The 19,757-nt window shown below is 41.8% G+C and overlaps 1 protein-coding gene across 1 annotated transcript in view; it reads left to right on the top strand.

Moving 5' to 3' along the window:
- The window catches only part of MYH9 (myosin heavy chain 9), a 72,544-nt gene that overhangs the window by 21,564 nt on the left and 31,223 nt on the right, over positions 1 to 19,757 (top strand). The window contains exons 3-8 of the mRNA XM_076338513.1: positions 348 to 504; positions 11,453 to 11,480; positions 12,286 to 12,379; positions 17,517 to 17,609; positions 18,304 to 18,367; positions 18,889 to 18,987. Coding sequence (XP_076194628.1) covers positions 348 to 504; positions 11,453 to 11,480; positions 12,286 to 12,379; positions 17,517 to 17,609; positions 18,304 to 18,367; positions 18,889 to 18,987 — 535 coding nt within the window. The remainder of the gene's footprint in view (positions 1 to 347; positions 505 to 11,452; positions 11,481 to 12,285; positions 12,380 to 17,516; positions 17,610 to 18,303; positions 18,368 to 18,888; positions 18,988 to 19,757) is intronic.

The raw sequence follows: 19,757 nt of genomic DNA on the forward strand, positions 1-19,757 counted from the left end.
AATGGACACTTGACTTGAATATAGGAACTTTGAAAGGAAGAAAAGCCAGTCCTAGTGGACTATTAATTAGGCAGGGAGCAGGCCAGTTTGACACCAGCGTGACTGATGTGTCAGTTGATGCTCTGTGCATACTTGGAAAGGTTGAGTACTAGTCAAGTTGATATGACTTTAGCTGTTGCTCAGATTCTCATATTGCTTGGTGGGAAGCATCCCACGTGGCATCACTGGAAGAAGCATTTAAAAAAGGACTGGTTTGTTTGTTTTTCCAAGTAATATATTGTTAAAATGTGTAAGTATATAACATTTTTAATTCCTGTCTTTTATTTGCTGGGGCGTTTTCTTTCCAGACCTACTCAGGCCTGTTCTGCGTGGTAATCAATCCTTACAAGAACCTGCCCATATACTCAGAAGAAATAGTGGAGATGTACAAAGGCAAAAAGAGACATGAGATGCCCCCTCATATCTATGCCATCACAGACACAGCCTACAGGAGTATGATGCAAGGTGAGTGCTGGCTGAGATAATGACTCCTGCTGAAATCACAAACCAAGGTTGCAGTCCTAGGAGAACAACAGCTCACTGCTACCAAAAGGCTTTGTTGCCCTCTCTGTCCTTGCTTACAGACACCTGACGCCTACTTGGTACTAGCTTTTGTGTTCAGGTGAATAGCTTTCTCCTGCTCTAGTGGATTGAAGAACCTTACAAAGAGTCTGGCAAGAGCTAAACTTGACATAAAGAACAGACCGGTGTGAATGCACAGGGTTCAGAGAAGCAGGCAAGGAGAACTGAGGTAGCGAACTTTCCTTCTCAGTGATGAGCCTATGGAATGATAGCTGTAGGTGGGCAAGTACGTTTATTCGTTGATGGAGGCTTTTAACAAAAGTATTTAAAATCCAGTCATACAGTCTGGCTGGGTGAAACAAGCTTAGTATCACCTGCATTTTGAAGTGTGATAGTCAGTGGTAGTTTTACTGATAAGGAGTTGTTTCGTTACATTCTTACTCTGTTAAGAATAAAACTTACTATCAGGCAATATTAAATTCATCTGTTGGCTTTTCATAGAATAAAAGAAAGCAAGCAGATTGACCTATTTTTTTTTCCCCCGTGTATACAAATGAGAAGTAAAGAACCATATATATTATCTGCTGCTTGTTTGTCACTTGAGGACTCTTAAATATGGAGCTCAGAATGTCCTGTGCATATTCCCCCTTCTGAGAAGAGGTCTTTCACAGCGTCAGTGCTTGTGTTTGGGATGCTTGGAGAGTGTTCAGGTATGGAGGTATTTTGTGCCTTTCTTCCTGTTTGTAGCTGGGTTATATGAAGAGGCATGCTTTGTAAGGTTTAAAGGGTATAATGGAGAGTTTGATTTGGTGTGGCTTGTATGAATTTGATTACTCCTTCATTTTCTAGTGACTAGCAATGATTAAGGTGTTTGTCTCTCCTAGGTCTTGTCATTAGCCTTATTATTTTTGAACAAAGGCTAGATATAATAAAATCATGCTTTAAAATTCTAATTAGACTCAGTTTTAAAGAGCTCTGCTTTTCCCCTGCCCTCACTACCACTTGCACCTCCAAGCATAGGAGGACTATAACAATATGGTTGCCCAGAGTGGAAAGGGAGCAAGAAAAACTCCTTCCACTTACCTGCATTAGTGGCTTTAAACAAGTCTTAACGTGTGGAGAATGCTGAAAAAGGTTGCTGAAGTGTGGTGCCATGCAGAGCACATGGGAGAGCTAACATGATGGATGCTATGGATGTTTAAGCTATATTTGTAAAAGCCTTGGGTGGGGAGGAGTGAGCCATACAGACATGCTGCAGTGGACTGGTGGCAGGGTACCGGTGTCAATTTGTTGAAAATACGGCAGTTCTTGAAGAAATACAGCTATACTATTGATGTGTTATTCTGAAAAGAGTGCTCTATCCAGAGGAAAAAACCTGTGAACCTGGACCTATATAGGACCTCACTTCCCTCAGACAAGGACTGGATCTGCCATGAAGGACAAGGACAGATGCACCACCTATACTATACGTGGCAGCATGGTTGTTTGTAAACCTCTTATCACTGTTTCGCTTCCTTTATTACTTCCTTTTCTCCCTTGCCCACTCCTTGTCAGCTCAAGTACCAACATATATTTTTCTTAAACAAGCTATTGACTTAATCCTACCAGAGTTACTGTTGCCTAAAAAGAAATCTTTTCTACGTAGAATCAAAACCAGTTTCTTTGGCATTGTTGTAAGGAGACTGAAGAAGTCCTTTTCTCTCTATAGACAACAGTTAAACCATTTGGAACTGCACGTGCATGCATCTTGTCCTTCATCCCTGCCAGATAGATCAGTATGTGGCAGTGGATATCCAGACAGCTGCAATTCTGCAACAAGGGACAGGTGACCTTCCCTGGTCTGATGGAGGTTCAGAGCTAGTGATTAATCTACATGGATATTTTCTTTCCTTTTGAAAAGAGAAGGTGTCTGTCAGACCACTGCTTGAGTGATGTCTAAAACTCAGAAATCCCAGTCTTGAATTGCTTTGGTGTACAAAGCTAAAGAATGCCAGCCCTGCCTCTGTTTTCCTAGCACGGGAAAGTTGCTATGAGCTCTGCTGGAGTGTTTACCTTTCCCAGAACAATTCTAGCTATGCAATATTCTCAGCAGCATTGACAATCTAGAGGTTTACCCCAGCTGCTCTTTGCCTGGTTTGAGATATCTTATTGCTGACTTCTTGGAACACTTGCTGGATGTGAATATCATTTCCAGTTGAGCTTTTGAACTAGCCTGCTTTGACCTGTTTAACTAGGTTTGGAAAGATTTTTGTGTATCTTGCTTCATGTGTGCGTATGTGTGCTAGCAAGAACCCTAGAGATCATTTTAGGGTTATTTGCTGCCTTGTTCTTTATTGCAAAGGGTAACAGTAGCATTCCAATGTCTGCTACTGGGATTGAAGGTGAGTAAGTTGTTGCAGTGTCTCTAGTCCTGGCTAGCCTCTAGGGCAATGAAAAGCCACATTCCTATTCTACTTTCTCAGTTTTGCTTAGCAGTGGGGGAGGCTTGGTGCAGCAGCCAGTGGTATGGCAGGAATCTGTACAGAGAATAGAAGATGAAAGAGTCCAGTGCTCCACATGAGCCGGAGGCATTTAGGCTGCCTTCCCTAGGTTACTTTCGGAGCCCTGAAGACCGGGAATCCTTCATGGTCTGGAGAAGGATAGCAAGCTGTTGACTCTGACTTCTGTCAGCGTGGGGTATAGTTATCTCTTAAGCTGACAGAGCGGAAAAGCCTTGCATGTTAATTGATTTGGACTCTGAATTTTTTTTGGTTTTCAGTCAATTTATGCTATTCTAATAAACAGGCCATTCAAAGGGACATTTGTCAGGAAAGGAATTGGGAAGGGAGAGGACGATGAGAGCTTTATTCCAACCTCTGCTAATCCAGAAACTATTTAACCCTTTTCAGGCACCTATGCTGATGCACTGTGGGTAAGCTTGGTCCTCTTTTTGTGTCTACTGTGGTTACTCCATTCACAAAAGTGTCCTGTGGCATTGTGGTGGTCTTGGCTGGGATAGAGTTAATTTTCCTCATAGTAGCTAGTATGGGGCTGTGTTTTGGATTTGTGCTGGAAACAGTGTTGATGATGATGTTGTTACTGCTGAGCAGTGCTTACAGAGTCAAGGCCTTTTCTGCTTCTCACCCCACCCCACCAGTGAGTGGGCCCGGGGGTGCACAAGAAGTTGGGAGGGGACACAGCTGGGACAGCTGACCCCAACTGACCAAAGGGATATTCCATACCATATGACGTCACGCCCAGCATATAAATCTGGGGGAAGAAGAAGGAAGAGGGGGGATGTTCAGTGTGATGGCATTTGTCTTCCCAAGTAACCATTAGGTGTGATGGAGCCCTGCTTTCCTGGAGATGGCTGAACACCTGCCTGCGACGGGAAGCAGTGAATGAATTCCTTGTTTTGCTTTGCTTGCATGCGTGGCTTTTGCTTTACCTATTAAACTGTCTTTGTCTCAACCCACGAGTTTTCTCACTTTTACTCTTCCGATTCTTTCCCCCATCCCATCGGTGGGGGGGAGGGTGAGCGAGTGGCTGTGTGGTGCTTAGTTGCTGGCTGGGGTTAAACCACAACAGGCATTTATATATTCCAAGAGGTTAAATTGCTTTTTGTTAAATTTTACCAGAAGTACTTCCTTGAAGCAATAACATGATGGAGAATGTGTTCAAAGTGATTTTTTTTTTCTTTTTTCCTCCTTTTTCTGACCCAAGTCATTAATGTTTTTGTCTCATTTCTGAGTCTTATTTTGCTGCATGGTACTTGGAGAGAATTCCTGTGCTGCAAGAGCAGAACTCTCAAAAAAAGTGTAACATTTTTGTTTTTGGAGAAAACAACCATTTGTCTTAATGTTTCTGTTCCCTGGGTAACCTGGATGCCAGAAGCCTCAGGTCGGGCTGTTTTCGGGAGAATTACTCTTCTGGCGCTGATGATTGAAGCATAGTGCCTGCAAGTGGAGTGGTGTCTTGAGCAAACAAATCATTATTCTAATGCAGCAGATGTACACTGAAGGGGTACATTCTTTACCTCAATTCATAGTCTCCAGGGGATCTATTTAGAAAAACATATATTAAAGCTGTTAAACAGCACCTGTTTGTGTATTTGGAACACATCCAGGGAATCTTCTGTGTCAAATACTGATAGAAGCTAGAAATTTTGTTGGTGTCTAGAGCATGATGGCTGTTTTAATGCCAGTGTCTGAAGATTCTGTGGTAGGTTAGATGGGTATGGTTACTCCGGTCTCCAAAGCTCAACCTGCTCAACTAAGAGATAGGTAGGAGAGCGAATAGACAGCACATTGCTATTGAAGGTACTCCATCTCCTTTCCCATCCAGTTTCTCCACATATTAGTGTAGTGCTCCTAATGGTTCACTGAACAAAACTCTTAAAGTCATTGTGCAGTGATTGAACCCTCCTTGACCTTGATGGATTAGTCTGCAAAGGAGACTGTGCAGCCAGCACCTTGCTGGTATTCACTTGGGAGTTAGGTAGTCTCCAGGCTTGGTGTTTAAAAGAAAAAATTCTGAAGCATAGTAACTTCATGATTTTTATTGTCCTTGTTACATTAAGGGAGGAAACAGTGTTAGCTATTGTAAGACAAATCACTTGCTGTTGTAGATCTTCATGTGTACCTCAGGCCCAGTTGTCATTTTCACAAGAAACAGTCCTCTAGATCTGCTTCTATAGAACATGACCTTGAAGTATTTTATTTGTAATTCTTGGATGTTTACATATTTCTTAAGTTTCTGAGCTAGTAGAACGCTTCTATTTTAACTTCCTTGGTCTCAAAGTCTTCTTTCTCAGCTTGCTTCTTAGCATTGGTCTGCTATGCTGCACGGTATATTGCACTGTCCCAAAGTGCATCTTTATTTTCTATAGACTATTCTCTGTGTGTTTACCAATTCAGGGATACTTGATTGACAGAGCTGTTCAGATTATGTAGAGGCACAGATGTCTCTTCCAAGTTGCATGTAAAGGTCAAGTTCTGTTTCCACTAAACCCAAAAGAATATAGCCTGTGGTTTCACTAGTTTGTTTCCAATATTTGTCCAAATTTCTGATGCAAAGGGCAACGTTAAGTTTGGATACTAATTATGGAGGATGTTTGTTTTGATGGTGTTTGTATACAAATGGCAAGAAAAGATGTACGTAGTTTCTGATTTTCTTAAGAAATGTTTTACATGCTTTGAATTACTTGAGATTTCTAAATGCAGCTCTCAATCTGTCTCGAAATGTGGTTTTCAGTAGAACAAGGAGCTAAAAAAGAGTCCGTTGCCCACTTGTTTTTTAGTAGTTACCACACCCTTTTTGCTTCATTCCTGTAAACCAGAGCAGAAACTCTCTGGCAGTCACTTATGTAATGCTTCAGCCCTTGCTGTCAGTCTCCCTGCAGTTCACTGGTTTAGTATCATGAGCTGCCTGAGCTTTTGCAGGCTGTATACCAGTTTTTCTTTCCTGTCAGAACTTCATAAACATTTGTGTAATCTAAAATTACAGCCTAACTTGTTTTTCTGTTTTGCTATCTCCAGATTCAGTTAAGGAGTGCTAGAGAAAGGGGTATGGGCTCTAGTCCAAAAATGGCTTGGGGAAATAAATATTTGCATTTGACCCAGCAGGATATATTTCTTTTTTTTTAAATGAAACTTACTTTTCTCCTCATGACTGTCCTCAAACTTGAGATAATGCAAAGCTGAATCTTGGCACTGCAGTGTTCCTGCCAACTCAGGTGATTTTCACCTTTTTTGCATCTTGAAGCTCTATTGTTGAGAACTGTCTTGAACATGCTATGTTTGTCCTTCATTTGATTTCTTTTTTTTTTTGTACTTGATGGTAGGTTATTAGCATTTTGAAACGTCTCTCTAATGCATTCCTTAAATGATAATGCAAAAGCAGGCTCTCAGGCTGTGTTCTGGTGTTCCCCTGGAGTGTTTTTGATCCTACTCAAACCAGCATGTCAGGTTAAAGCACCACAGTGAACATATTTGATTAGATTTTATGCCAGTGAGGTTGTTCCGAGTAGCAGTGTGTCAAGTGCCCGGGGCTCCTCCTGTGTTAGAGCCCTGAGGGAAGGACGTGGGTTGTAAGATTATGTTGAGGTTGGAAGAGAAGTTTGAGGAGGGACTGAGGAACCGAAACTACTGCATGGTTGAAGCACTTACATGCATGTAAAGACTAATTTTTGCTTTAGGTCAACTCTTTAACTTGGTCAGCCAGCCAGTTGCCTAAGTTGGGCTACAGGCATTCCCTGCAATGCTAGGGGAGCAGTATAGTAACGGAAACCTAGAGGGCCAGGCCGCTCAGTTCTGCCAGACGCTTGGTGGTTGGGAGGTGGGTGGTACCATCGAGTTATGGTTAAGCTTTTAGCCTCAATGAGTCAGCTATAGGCAGGGGACTGCAAGCCAAGCCTTTGCCTTTCAGCTACACTTCCTCTTAGCTGGAGAGATGATGTCACCATTGTGTGAATGCTATATTACTTCTCCTTTTATGGAGATGAACAGGCTTGAAACTGGAGTCACTCATGCAGAGGAAGTGGGTGATAAAGGCCTGCTAGGATGTTCTGTAATTGAGATGTGGAGCTTAAACTGCACATTCTCTTGTAGTCTCCCAACCTTTTCCTTCTCCCATCCCAAAATATCTAAGAACAAAATTCAAGCATTTGGGGCTCTATTAATTTATCAATTATGCCAATATATTTGACCACAGCAGTTCAGCATTCATTCACATTTGTTGTTTTGCAGTAGAATATTTGGCTGAGGACTTTTTATGTACAAGACGTCTCTCTTGTGAAAACAAATTTTGGTTTAATTAAGGTTTTAATGTATACTGAAGGTCCTGGAAGCAGTCTAAAATGAGGTCTTTTATTTTTGGACTGAAGAAAGTCAAGAATGAGTTAGATATTATGGTTTTTTTAATATAGTAAAATTAACCTACTGATCTTATTATACCATACTGCTGTATAGCTTAAATTTGAAGGATGTTTGATTTCCTGAATTTCTGGATGCTTGAGGCTGCTGCTTCGTATGATCACTTGAATACTACGGTGATGAGAGCTAAAGAAGAGCCTTGATAAAAAGCTTTCCTTGCCAGCTGGTCTGAAATACAGAACTGTTGCTATAATTAACTAATGAGTTGTTATTCTGGATTGGTTTTAATAAGTGACTCTGTTTAGGATTGAAAAGCAGATGCAGACTTCTTTTAATCAGGCATTTCTTGATTGTGTTATTATAAGCAACTGAGTTTATGGTACCCAGCACATTCTCTTTTGCTGAGTAGGTTGGTTGCACAACTGACAATGGAGTAAAGGCAAGTGCTGACTGAAGTTGTGCAGTACGCCCATGTTGAATGATCCTTTAAAAAAAAAAAAAAGGGGTGGAGGTGGCCTCTTGTCTGGGCAACTGAATTCTGATTCGTGATTGCACAAGTCAGTATTGTATGGAGAATGAATATTGGCATTTAAAGCAATTCTTAAGTGGAAGTGTGGTCTAAGAGTTATGCTTTTGTATGCGTTAGCTCTTTGGCCCTTCGGTCAGCTCCAGTTTCCTGTTGCTCAACACATTATTCGAGTTGTCTGTCTGTACACAATTAGAAGAATTCCAGCTATCCCAATGACTGCTGCTTTGCAGTCCTGGGAAAGAATTTCCCCCGGATTGCAAACAGGAATGTTGCCTTTTATGGCAGTGTATGCACGCTGCCGGTGACTTGCCTGCACTCGCAGGTACATTCCTGCTGGCTTAAAGCAGAGGTGACTAACGCAGCTGCAGCAGGCCACCAGGAAGGTATGTTGGGGGAGGAAAACATAATGCCGAGAGGATTTTGAACACTGTCTGTGACTTTTCCTGCCTGAGCACCTTTCAACACCTTGCTCTGTGTTAAGGCGTGGAAAAATCCTGTGCTTGCCCCTTTGGGACTTCCTTGGGTCGCTCCAGGATGCTGTTGCTACCTTGCCTCATTGGAATGAGGCTCGAAAAGAGTTTCTCAACTAAGTGCAACAAAACTTGTCATGATCAGAAAGTGTTCAGTGCCAAAGAGCTTCTGAGTATTATCTGATGTTGGTCACCTTTTTCTGTTGGGCAGTTGGTTTATCTGTCTGCTTACCAATGTTTTTTTTTTTGCTGGAATAAGGATCCTCTCCTGGAGGAGGGGGAAGGGGAAGGCATGCACTTTTCAAGTGCTTAGGGCTCCATTGTCTGTATGAGGAGCCCCAGCTCATAATTCCAACACTAGAGTTGACTACTGGGAGTAAGGAGCACCTTCCTTAGGGTTATCTTTTTTTTTTCTTCTTCTCTCTCAAATTGGCAGCTTAGAAAAGCTTCTGTAATACCTGAATGCGAGTATAACCTTTTCTTGGACAAGTGGGCTGCTTGTTTATAGTCAAGCTTTCAAAAGTCAGATGTTATTCAGAGGCACAATCTTTTCCTTTCACATAGCTGCTTTGTGATAGAGAATTGCACCCAGGTGTCGCACTACTGAAGAATACATTTCCTTAGGCAATCCATAAATGAGTCATTAGTTTTTCCCGTGATCCACCCTTAGAGTGCCCAGTCACACAGAGGGCTGGTGTGTGTCTGCTGAGCCCTTGACCCACTGGGAACCTGGAATGGGTGGGGCCTTCGGAGCTGGCTAACATCTATTCTTTGCCTGTCCCTCAGCAAAAGCAGTGCCTATCTTAAAGGCAATGAGTAAGATTCAGCACTTGAAAAAATGAATATGCAATGCTAGTAAAGCTGCAGTATCTAGTTTTGAATGCTTAAGAGTTTGCTGGGCCAAAACCATTTGAGTGATGATTTTCTTCTGCTTGCTTTCTTCCAGCCTTAGGGCTGATCAGCTCTTTCTGAGAACAGTATTAACAGGGATAAAGCAGATTATTTTCCTCTAAATTTTCATGCTCATCTGCATACAATCAGCTTCCAGTGAAGAAGCTTAAGAGCAGGAGTTACCTATCTGTAGCGTGTGAACCTAACTTTTCTATTATTGGTTTCAGAATAACTTAAGAAAAGCTAGCATCTCAAATTTTGTAGGTTTACCTGCTTTCCTTATTCCATGAAAATGCGTCCAAAGGCTAGATATACTTCTCTCTTTATAAACTGAGTTTATAGGAGCTTTTTCTTGATGAATACGGCATTCATGACGTTAGGACTGAAATGCTAAATTCACTTGCAGTAGCAGTGTTTAAGGGTATGGAAAGTTGTTTCAGGTACTTGAACTCTATCTGACTATAAAGCCTTCCCTAATTAGAGCTCAATCTCTTTATCTTGCGCAAAACAACTTGAATGGTGACTCAATTATACTGTCTAAGTACTCTTTGGTGGAGAGAATACAGAGTGCACTTGGGTTCTCTAAGCTACCGGAGAAAGGAATAGAAAGAACCAGTAGCTAAAATATGGAGACAGTCACATCCATAAACGTACTGATGAAGGCTACCAATTGCTGAAATAATTTATTAGAGCAATCCAGTGAATTTTCTACTCTCATGGATGTTTGAGGCTTGCTTTCTCTCTTTTTAGAGGTTAGATTTCAGTCCAACACAAAATTGGAGCTCAGTGTGGAGAAAGGAAAGAATGATGATAACTGGATGAAATCTAACTGCTGTGCTACTCAGGTTCTCAGACTGGGTGATCTGATGGTCCTCTAGTCGTGATCTTAAGCAACGCCCCCCCCCTCTCCAGTCAAAGAAAACAAAACAAAAAAACCACAGCTAAATGGATAACTTGCAAACTAATGGGGATTTTGAGTTTGGTGGCACAGTTTGTTCTGTGAGTACCCCAGTAGCTCTTGTGGACTGTCTGTGAATGACTTGCTGTGCCCAAACCTGTTCCATGTCTGAACAGGTCTCACTGCCCCTGTGGTGCCCCCAAGCTACTAAGGCTGTTGTGGCATAGGCACAGGCACTCTCCAGTCTGCCCAGTGCTCCCAGCTGGTTCCTGGTGGCATGGGGGAGGAATGGAATGGGGGGGGGGGGGGGGGGCACAGGGTGGAGGGGGTAGATGAAAGGTGAAACCAAGGCAGGTGCAGGGGAGTGTGTTCACACAGAAGTGGTGGGGGAGCAGTGGGATGAAGGCATGGTAGAAGGACTAGTCAGGAGTGCATATGAGGAAGTGGAATCATAGGTGAAAGCTGAAAGGAGGTTAAAGATATGGGAGAAGATAGTGGTGGATAGGCTGGGTGAAGTAAGTTCTGTAACTGGAAAGATGTTATCATCCACAGCTGGGAGTTGAACACAGGAATTAGCATGTCTACTGGTATGTCAGCATGAAAAAGAAAAGGTTTCTACTGTTACCAGCTGCTCTGTTAATACAATAAGGGACGGTGCCATAAATAAATCAGCTGTATAGGACTTAGGCTGCTGCTCAGCATTGTAGTTTTCAAGTCCATTCTGTACAAAATAAGTAACAAAAACTTCTCACTGAGGTTCCAGTGTTTCTTTTGGGGGTGAAAGCCTCTGTTTGATGTGAGGTTTTGGCACTTTGGGATTTGTAATGGTTCCTGTCCCACTTCCTCCTTCCCCCTTCCATTTCCACTGCTCTGCTGCTAACTTTTGTAAGTCAGTATGGGCCCAGTATACTGAGGGGGAGGGGGCTGAAGAACAAGTAGATGTACATCAAACTGTCGCTCTATGGTAAAGAAACATTCAATGAGAGTGTTCTGTATTGTTTGTAGAAAAATTGTAATGCAAACAGTATTCTTTCTGGATGAAGAAAACTAAATTGCGATGGTACCATTATACTTTGACAGATGGTGGGAGGTTGGCATCTATTGCCAGAAAAGGAGTTACCTGGCCATATTTCTGAAGACGCTTGGCATAGTTTACTAGTTCCTGTTTTTGGTTTTGGTGTCGATTTCATGCAGTCACAGAAATTTAATTTTAGACTCTCAGGCTAACTACTTTTTTAAAATTTTATTCTAGATCGAGAGGATCAGTCCATCCTTTGCACGTGAGTATTACAGTTGTCAGCTTGTCTGGATGTCAAAGTCTGTGTTAAAAATCTTGGTTGGAGGACTCTCTTAATTGTAAATGCTGGGGGTGGGCTCAGTGAATCAGGTAATAGTGGAGAGTCAAGGAAGGTCCCACTACAGTTCCTCCCATATATATGTAATCCTTTCTGCAGCATAATTTTTGTAAGAATTGGAGGAAGAAGGGGCGTTTTGAAACAGCCCCTGTACTTAAACTCCTAAAGAAATACAGCTTTGTCAATGGAAAGGGCTTGGAGAAGTCCTTCAGATTTGATGCAGCTGTTGTGTTTAAGTACATTCATACTGATGAGGCTGATACAGTAACATGCTCTTGATACGGCAGTTTCTCTTCTAGACACAGCAAAACTTGTTGGCCCTCAGTTCTGCTTAAGGAATTGGTGTGTTCCTTCTTGCAGTCAGGAGGCTTCCTTTTGAAAGATTCACTTCATTACCTTTCACCCCTAGCTCTACAGCAGCCTCCGGATTATTCCTCAGCCGCTTGGCAATCTTCATATCCAAGTGACTAGAAAGCATAGTTCTTTATTGCCTTCCCTCCTCCGTACATGTGTACAGAACCCGCACCCAGCAGCAAACTGGCTGAGGGCTAGCCTGCAGTCCAGCTACACTGCTACCGCTTGCCAGTATGACTTGTGTTTTCTTGGTTTCGAGGGAGGTGCTGTAATGGCCAGAATGCAGTTAAGGAGCTCTGTAGCCCTTTTGGGGTTAGAAATAGGAATATGTCCTCCTACGTCTTGTTTGTGAATGAATTGCAGATTTTCTTTACAGAGGTGAATCGGGAGCTGGTAAGACAGAGAACACCAAGAAGGTCATTCAGTATCTGGCTCACGTTGCTTCCTCACACAAGTCTAAAAAAGACCAGGTAAGACCTGGGTTTAATGATGCTTTATTGCTGTGCTGACTTTGGACAATAAATATATATTGGCTGATTTTGGTAAAAGCCATATTGCTCAATAAAAGCCTAGATACTGACACTTACCAGGGGACTGAGGAGGACAGTGAACTATGAAACAATAAAAATTTGTCAAAAATTGCAAGCCAGGGAACAGTGTTCTAAGTCATAACTCCTTTGAACTCAGTGGAGCTACAGTGGGTATAAACTCATCCACAACCTCTTGGATTCATGGGCAAGTGCATGGGCAAGAGACACTGTAAGTGAAACATCACCCATACTGATCTCTTTACACATATGTATTGCTTATTAACCAGTGTAAAACCTTTATAGATTAGGTCTGGCTATTCTATATACTGTTTCAAAACTGGAGAATACAGTGATAGGCTAACGGACATCAGCTGAAAACTTTAAAATTGTAGGAAAACATTAAAAGGGTGGAAAACAGCCAAGTGTTAGCAGCACATGAAAGGAGGGTGGTGGTGGTGGTGGGAGGACTTCAAAGATGTCTCACTTATATCTTTTTCCCCCTCCCTCTCCCCCGATGGACTATTGCCGAATTCATCAGTTGTATCCTCGTAGGTGAGCTGCACGTTTACTGCACGTTCTGCACCAGGAATGCGTTTTCTGTCCCATTGTGTGATTTTTTTGAGCAGCTTTTCACTCCACACCAATGTCACTTTCTGCAGCTAAAACAAATCCATAGACAATTCACAATTTTATTTTTTTTTGTGTGGTGCACAGTAATCTTTTTGTGAGGATGTTCAATTGGAGACTGAAGTAATATGAAGAATACTTGTGTTCTGTGCTCAATACTTGTTTGCATTTGAGGTTTTTCTTGCAGGATTTTCCCAGGTACACTATTCAAGAAGTATTCCTCCAGGGCAATAGGACTGGACCAGGCTTTCCTAGAACCATCTTCCTAATAAGATAAATGTAGTTAGGTGTTTAGCTTTCTATTCCCTGCAGTGATATGCGGCTGCAGGTTGCAAAGAAAGGTTGGGGGAAGGTTGCCCTGCAGACAGGGTGTTCCAGGACTGTGAGCTTTTTAGCCAGAGCTGAAGGCATTGGAAATGTTCACTGGTGAGCTGTGTAATGAAAACCAGATGCCAAGTGTGTCCACTGTATCTCTACATAAGTTTTCCCATAGTAGCTTAGTGTGTAGGCATACCTTATGTGTGTAGAGTATATGAATAAGAAGGCATCTCTGCATGCAGGCATACTATGTGCACACATATAGTAATAAGTAACTTCTGGAATCCAACCAAAAAAAAACTTTCTATGTGCCAAACTTTCAGACATGTGAAGACTTTTTCCATGGTCTGTCAGTAGCTGCATTTAGAAACATTCTCCTTTTTTCTTTTTTGAAGTGTGGAAAATAGAATCATGGGGTTGAGTTAAGTATTCTTCCACTGCTTATCCTTGAGCAAAATTTCAACCACCGAAGCAGGACAGGCAGTCTGCTTAGGAGAATAAAACAGTTCTAAGTTGCACTGGTTGGTGATTTACCCAAGTTTGATATTCCCCCCGCCCTCCCCCAAGTTTTGATTCTTCCGAAAAGTCCTGCAGCTCATGTTTTGCTCCACTTTTATGACTAAACAGTAGCACTGGCCTTATCAGGGAGGATTTAGAACTGGAGTCTTTGAATGTTAATTGGTAATGAGTGCTCTAATGCAGTGATTCTTTACAAATCTTAAACTTGGAACCAGATTATAAGGGTTTATGAAGATGAATACGTTAAATTTTTTGAGGGTCTTGGGTATACTGGTCACGGCAGATTTATTCTTTAGGGTTGAATAAGATCGTGTCGAACCTTTATGCTGCAAGTCTAGGCATAGAACTTAACCAATGGTAATATAGAAAGTAGCGGTGCTTTATCTACCAGAAAGGTTTCTTGACTGTCTCCAGTTAGAAGTTTTGGATGTAAACCCCTGTTTTTCCAAGTAGCAGAGCAAAATCAGATTTATAAAGCATATTCTTCAACTCTAGCTCTCTTGTTTTGGAGGTAGTGGCAGCTTCCACTGTTCCCACTGCATTAGCATATTCAGCTAAATAGCTTCTAGCTGCATGGTGTGACTACTAAGCACGTTAAGGCTGCTTTTGGGGCCTATTGAACCTAATTATATAAACTTTTTTCATTTGATGAAACTTTATTTATGAAAGTTGAGATTTCCCGTGTTTAGTCTCTGCTTCTCTACTGACTTCTTAAATCGTGTAATGGTTTTTTCAGGATGAGAATGTTTGTAGCTAATCAGAAATTCATGGGTAATAGTTGCTAATGCTTAAATATTTGTGATGAAGATTAGGTTATTGATGATCTTTCTCTCTTCCCCATCCAACCCACTGTTGTTGGGACTCAGTTGTTTGAGAATCTCTCACATGACTGCAGAGAAGAATACAAAAGCAAATTCCTAAAGTGTAAAAATTGAAACAAAAAAAACCCCCACCAAAACAGACAAAAAACCCCCACCCCCCCCTCCCCCATCTTACAGTTTTTTAAATTGCATGCTGTTAAAGCTAGCTGTGATTTCTAGATGCCTTTCTTCATACTTCGTGAAGAATAAATGGCGGGCAAAACTTCTACCTTGCATAGAATTCATTCCAAAAAATGTATGAGATGCAAAAAATTCAGAGTACAAGATAGATGTCAAGGATTTTAGTTGCTTTAAATTGGTGTTGCAACTTCAGAGCAGTAGAAAGAGAGCGTACTGAAGAGTGTGCACTGCCCAACCATGGGCTAACAGATCCAGTGGCTGCTATTGCTTCTGTTTTCATGAGGAATATTGTACATACTTCAAATGCATGCCAAGTATTAAACAAATTTTGGTTCAGGTCAAGGAATGTCAGAAAATTGGTTGCGTCTTAATGATAGACGCTAGAATTCTAGAAAGCTTATGACAGACAGCTGTGTTGTACTGTTTTTGCTTTGCAAAATTACCCATTGTATAAGAATAATGAAGTCTCTTCCTTCAGTGAAAGGTGACTGTCAAAATTTAAGGTAAAAAACCCCAACAAACCCCACCCAAAAACTTCTTTAAAATTTTAAAGATAAAAGGATTGTCTTTTTAAACAAAGACAGCATGCAGTGTGTGCCAGTGAGGAATGGATACATTGCAGTAATTGCAGCCACTTAATCTTATGTGCCATTGCCATAGCATGCTGAGAACTTGCTCCTTCCACTGTATCGTGGTGCTAAGGCAAGTCATGAGAGCTAACTGACTGGACCAACTCTTTAGCATTTTCCTTTCTCCACAGCTCTATATTGCTGTGTCCCTGAGCTGGTGTTCTCTATGCGTATTGCTACCTTGGTGGTTCAAGAGACCTAATCGCCTCTAAACTAAAGTTTACCAACACCTACTTGACATTAATGACACTTTCCTCCTGAAGTACTAAATAACAGGAGGGTCTGTACTATGGATTTCTATAAACTTTTGATCTTTGTGTAGCTAAGTGTGACCTTAGCTTTATTTTTAGCCAAATAATTAAAATAGTCTTGGTGTCAAAGCCGGACTTCTGTTTAGAGGAAAAAAATGGGCTTTTTTAAATCTCTTCCCTCCTTGTTCCATTCAGCCCTAGTTGGGTTGAAATGCTATGTTGCTGGCATCTCTCACTTGCATAGTAACAGATTGCAGTCCCAAACAAAGGCCTAGGACTTCAGTGCAGGATGGGGAGGAGGAATGGAGTGAGGGAAGAGTGTTCCACCTTCAGTACGTGTGCTGGAATAGGAGGGTAAACGTGACTGCCACACAGTTTCAGGGACTGAACCCTAGTTTCAAGGTTTTCTCCTTACAAAGCCACACGCTGGCTCTGTTGTGAGGAGCAGATGTCCCGGCTCAGGTTCCCTTCCCAGGGCTAACCTCCTTGTTATATACACTTGACAGTGAATGAAAGTGCTTGCAGCAGCTGCCCCTTCTGTATATGTGCAGTTCTGCAGGGGCTGAGGGTCTTGTTTGGCCTTGCACTTTGCAAGCATGAAGTGAGGTGATTGTGGAAGTAAGAAATAAAGACTTGTAGACCTTTGTACAGTTTCTCATGTATATTCCTCTTTTTTTTTTTTAATTGCATGTATTTTTAGAGACACTGTGTAAGGACTGATCTGTTTTATAATGCACTTTGAGAATGAATGGGAACAATTTTCCTTTAGAAATACCCTTAAATAATTTGCCCATAAATTGCAGTTCTCGTGAATCAAACTTCATTTCCATCCGTTACGCACAGGAAGTCTTGAGTACTTACTGATAACTGCTAAAAAGAGAAACATTAATCTAAACTGTCATTTTCTGTCCCTAGAAGCTTTTTAGGTAATACTGAAATATATAGAACTCTATGCTTTTAGCACAGAGAACAAGTAATTTTTAAAAACAGCCAGGGATATATCTAGAGCCTGCAGGGAAAGGTGTATATGCTCCAATGGTCTAGTACTTGGCAGGGATAAAGGTTCTGAATTTCCTTTTTCTACAGCTCCAGCATTTTGTGTTCCTTGAGGGGAGGAGTGTGTGAATATGGCAGCAGAATGCAAGCGATCATGCAGTTTGTGGGATACCACTAATTCTGTTTTTTTGTGTGCCTCCTTACAAAAGAGGTTTTTGCTTTTGGAAGATTTAGAGTCTTAGTGCAAGCTTTTTGTTTTGTTTTTGTTTTTTTAAAACATTAGGCCTTTAAAGACTAGCTTCTTAACCTACTACTAGCAGAGTTCAAGCCTGTCTTGCAGTAGCAAGACAGGATTTTCCTCACTCTTCCAGCCTAGACAGCAAGACACTTCTGGGATGAGGGCCTGATCTTGGATGGTACGGTGTTTCGCTTTGATCCTGGGAAGTCTGTGGGATGTTATGGCCAAGTGGCTTTGAAGGGCTTCTTGTTAACAGAAAGGCAGCTCTGGCATGCCCTTGTGTTGAAGAAGGGAATAAGGCATATTTGTGAATGTTTCTGTTTTACCCAGATAACTAATGAGTCTCCTTTGAAGGTTTAAGGGATCGTCTCCTAAGGTTTAATAAGGCTCCTCTACAACAGATGCCAAGCTAGTGTGAATTGAAACTTCAGCGCTGGTTTGACCCAAGGTTAATGCAGTAAACCACTACCTACTTATTAATTTCTGATTTCTCTCTAGGGAGAACTGGAGAGACAGTTGCTCCAGGCTAATCCCATCCTGGAGGCCTTTGGAAATGCCAAGACAGTAAAGAATGACAACTCCTCAAGATTTGTGAGTATTACTATCCAGCATGGGTGCCAGTATTCTACACTTTCCCGAGGGAAGACTTGGTCTGCTTTTGGGTGAATTGTTGTCAGGGATAGGACAACTGTCTGTGAGTGACTTCCTTCAAATTAATCTGGGAAGTGAATTTAATGCAGTGAATTATCCAGAATAGACCTGATAGGTCTCTGGAATGAAGGAACCTGACCTGTGCCAGAATCATCTATGCCAATTTTTATTGTAAGTTTATTACAGTCAGTTTTATCTTGGAGAGTAAATACTGGTCCTTATTTTAGTTGCTCTGGAGAGCAATGGACAGCGTCTGAGAGGCAGATGGGGGAGCTAGAGCTGGAACTAAATGAAAATGGTTGAAGCTAATGTTGAGGGAGGTGGAACTGTCCAGATCATATAGAACATGAAACTGAAGGGACCCTGGTTGTGGGAAATCTAGGCTGAAACATAATGAATTTGAATTGTAGGCTGTCTGAATGTCAGAAATGTCTGAAAGTGCTTGGTGTCGTTTGTTAAATCGCTGTTGTGATCAGCAGGCATTGCCTATTGGCTGTCCTTGTTTTGCCTAAAACCTGCCTGGCCTGTTCTGAATTTCCTTTCCTGGATTAAAAAGAGAAGGTTTACCTTTGCTGTTTACTGCTGTTATCAGATAGAATGAATACTAATTTTAATGCTATTATCTTCCTCTTAGGGCAAGTTCATCAGAATCAACTTTGATGTCAACGGCTACATTGTTGGAGCCAATATTGAGACCTGTATCCTTTCTGTAACCCCTTAAAAGGAGAAGTTAAAGGCTATAGAGGTGGCAATAATGGTACCTAGTAATCTCTTCACGACTGACTTTCTATTTGTCAGGTCGAGAAAGTGGTAGGAAGCACTTAAATTTATGCTAGCATTTATAAATTATGTGATCATGGTGGAAATCTTTTCTGAATGAATGAATTCTAATCTTAGGAGGCTGAAACGGAAGTATAAACTGCCGTAAGATGAATAGCTTTGGAATTTCGTAAACCATTCTCACTTCTGTCCAAGGCAAGTAGGGATGGATGGCCACTGCTTTTCTGGTTTTTATCAGTTAAGTCTCTCATCATAGCCATCATTCAGAGGCCAGCAGAACTGAGACTGGAAGCTCAGTGGGTTATTGACTGATAGCGACTACTAAATCAATACCCCTGTTAATTGGCATGAGGAGAACATCAGGTAGTATGAGTTTTTTCTCCTGCCATAGAACAGGAATTGATTTGTATGTCCTGCCATATGCCTTGACTCTCTGAAGATCTGCTGGAGAAGTCACGTGCAATTCGTCAAGCCAAAGAGGAGAGAACCTTCCACATCTTCTACTACCTGCTCTCTGGGGCAGGCGAGCATTTGAAGAGTAAGTATGATTTTGTTGTAGTTATGGGGTTCCCTCATCACAACAACAGAGGGTCCAAAACACTTGTAGGCTAGGACCTGTTCCTTCACGGTTTTTTGGCTCTGCCTTTTAGATATGGTCACCCCTCCTCCACTTCTTCCGTACACTCATACATCCCTCTGCCTTCCCCCTGCACTTCTCAGTTCCCGAAAACTTGCTTCTCTGGTTCCTTCCTGCACTTGTCTCCTTGCCAGCAATGACTCTGTGCCCTTCCTTATCTAAATCACTGTCCCATGTTTAGTCTCGTCTTGCATGACGTAAACCCTTCTAGTGCGGGAATGGTCCTACTGTGATGTGCTCGGTGTTTAACTGAATGGAGCAAAGCTGCTGGCACCTAAGCAGCTCTAGAAGTCTAGGATCCTAGTGCACCTAGCTCAGCCTGGTAATCAGGGTCCATGTTGTGTGAGAGCTGCAAGTTGATCTGGAGGAAGGACAGGAGGAGAGGACTTTTCTCATAGTTGCTACTGTTTCAAGAGCTATATATTAACTTTCACCTGACTTGAAACAAATGAGGTGTCTGAAATTAAAGGCAAATTTACTTTCAAGTTAACCCCTACTTCTTATAGGCTTAGGGCATAATGATGATTGACACTGCTTTGGTGGTAGCCCAGAGGAGGGAATAGAAGGAAATACAGCAGAAAAACTCCAATTTTATCTAAAATAAATTAAATGTTCAGCCTGCAGTAAAACTGGGCTTAATCCCAGATTCATCCAGCACCTGCTAGCATATG

Source organism: Aptenodytes patagonicus, chromosome 1 (genome assembly GCF_965638725.1).
Source record: "Aptenodytes patagonicus chromosome 1, bAptPat1.pri.cur, whole genome shotgun sequence".
NCBI lineage: Eukaryota > Metazoa > Chordata > Aves > Sphenisciformes > Spheniscidae > Aptenodytes > Aptenodytes patagonicus.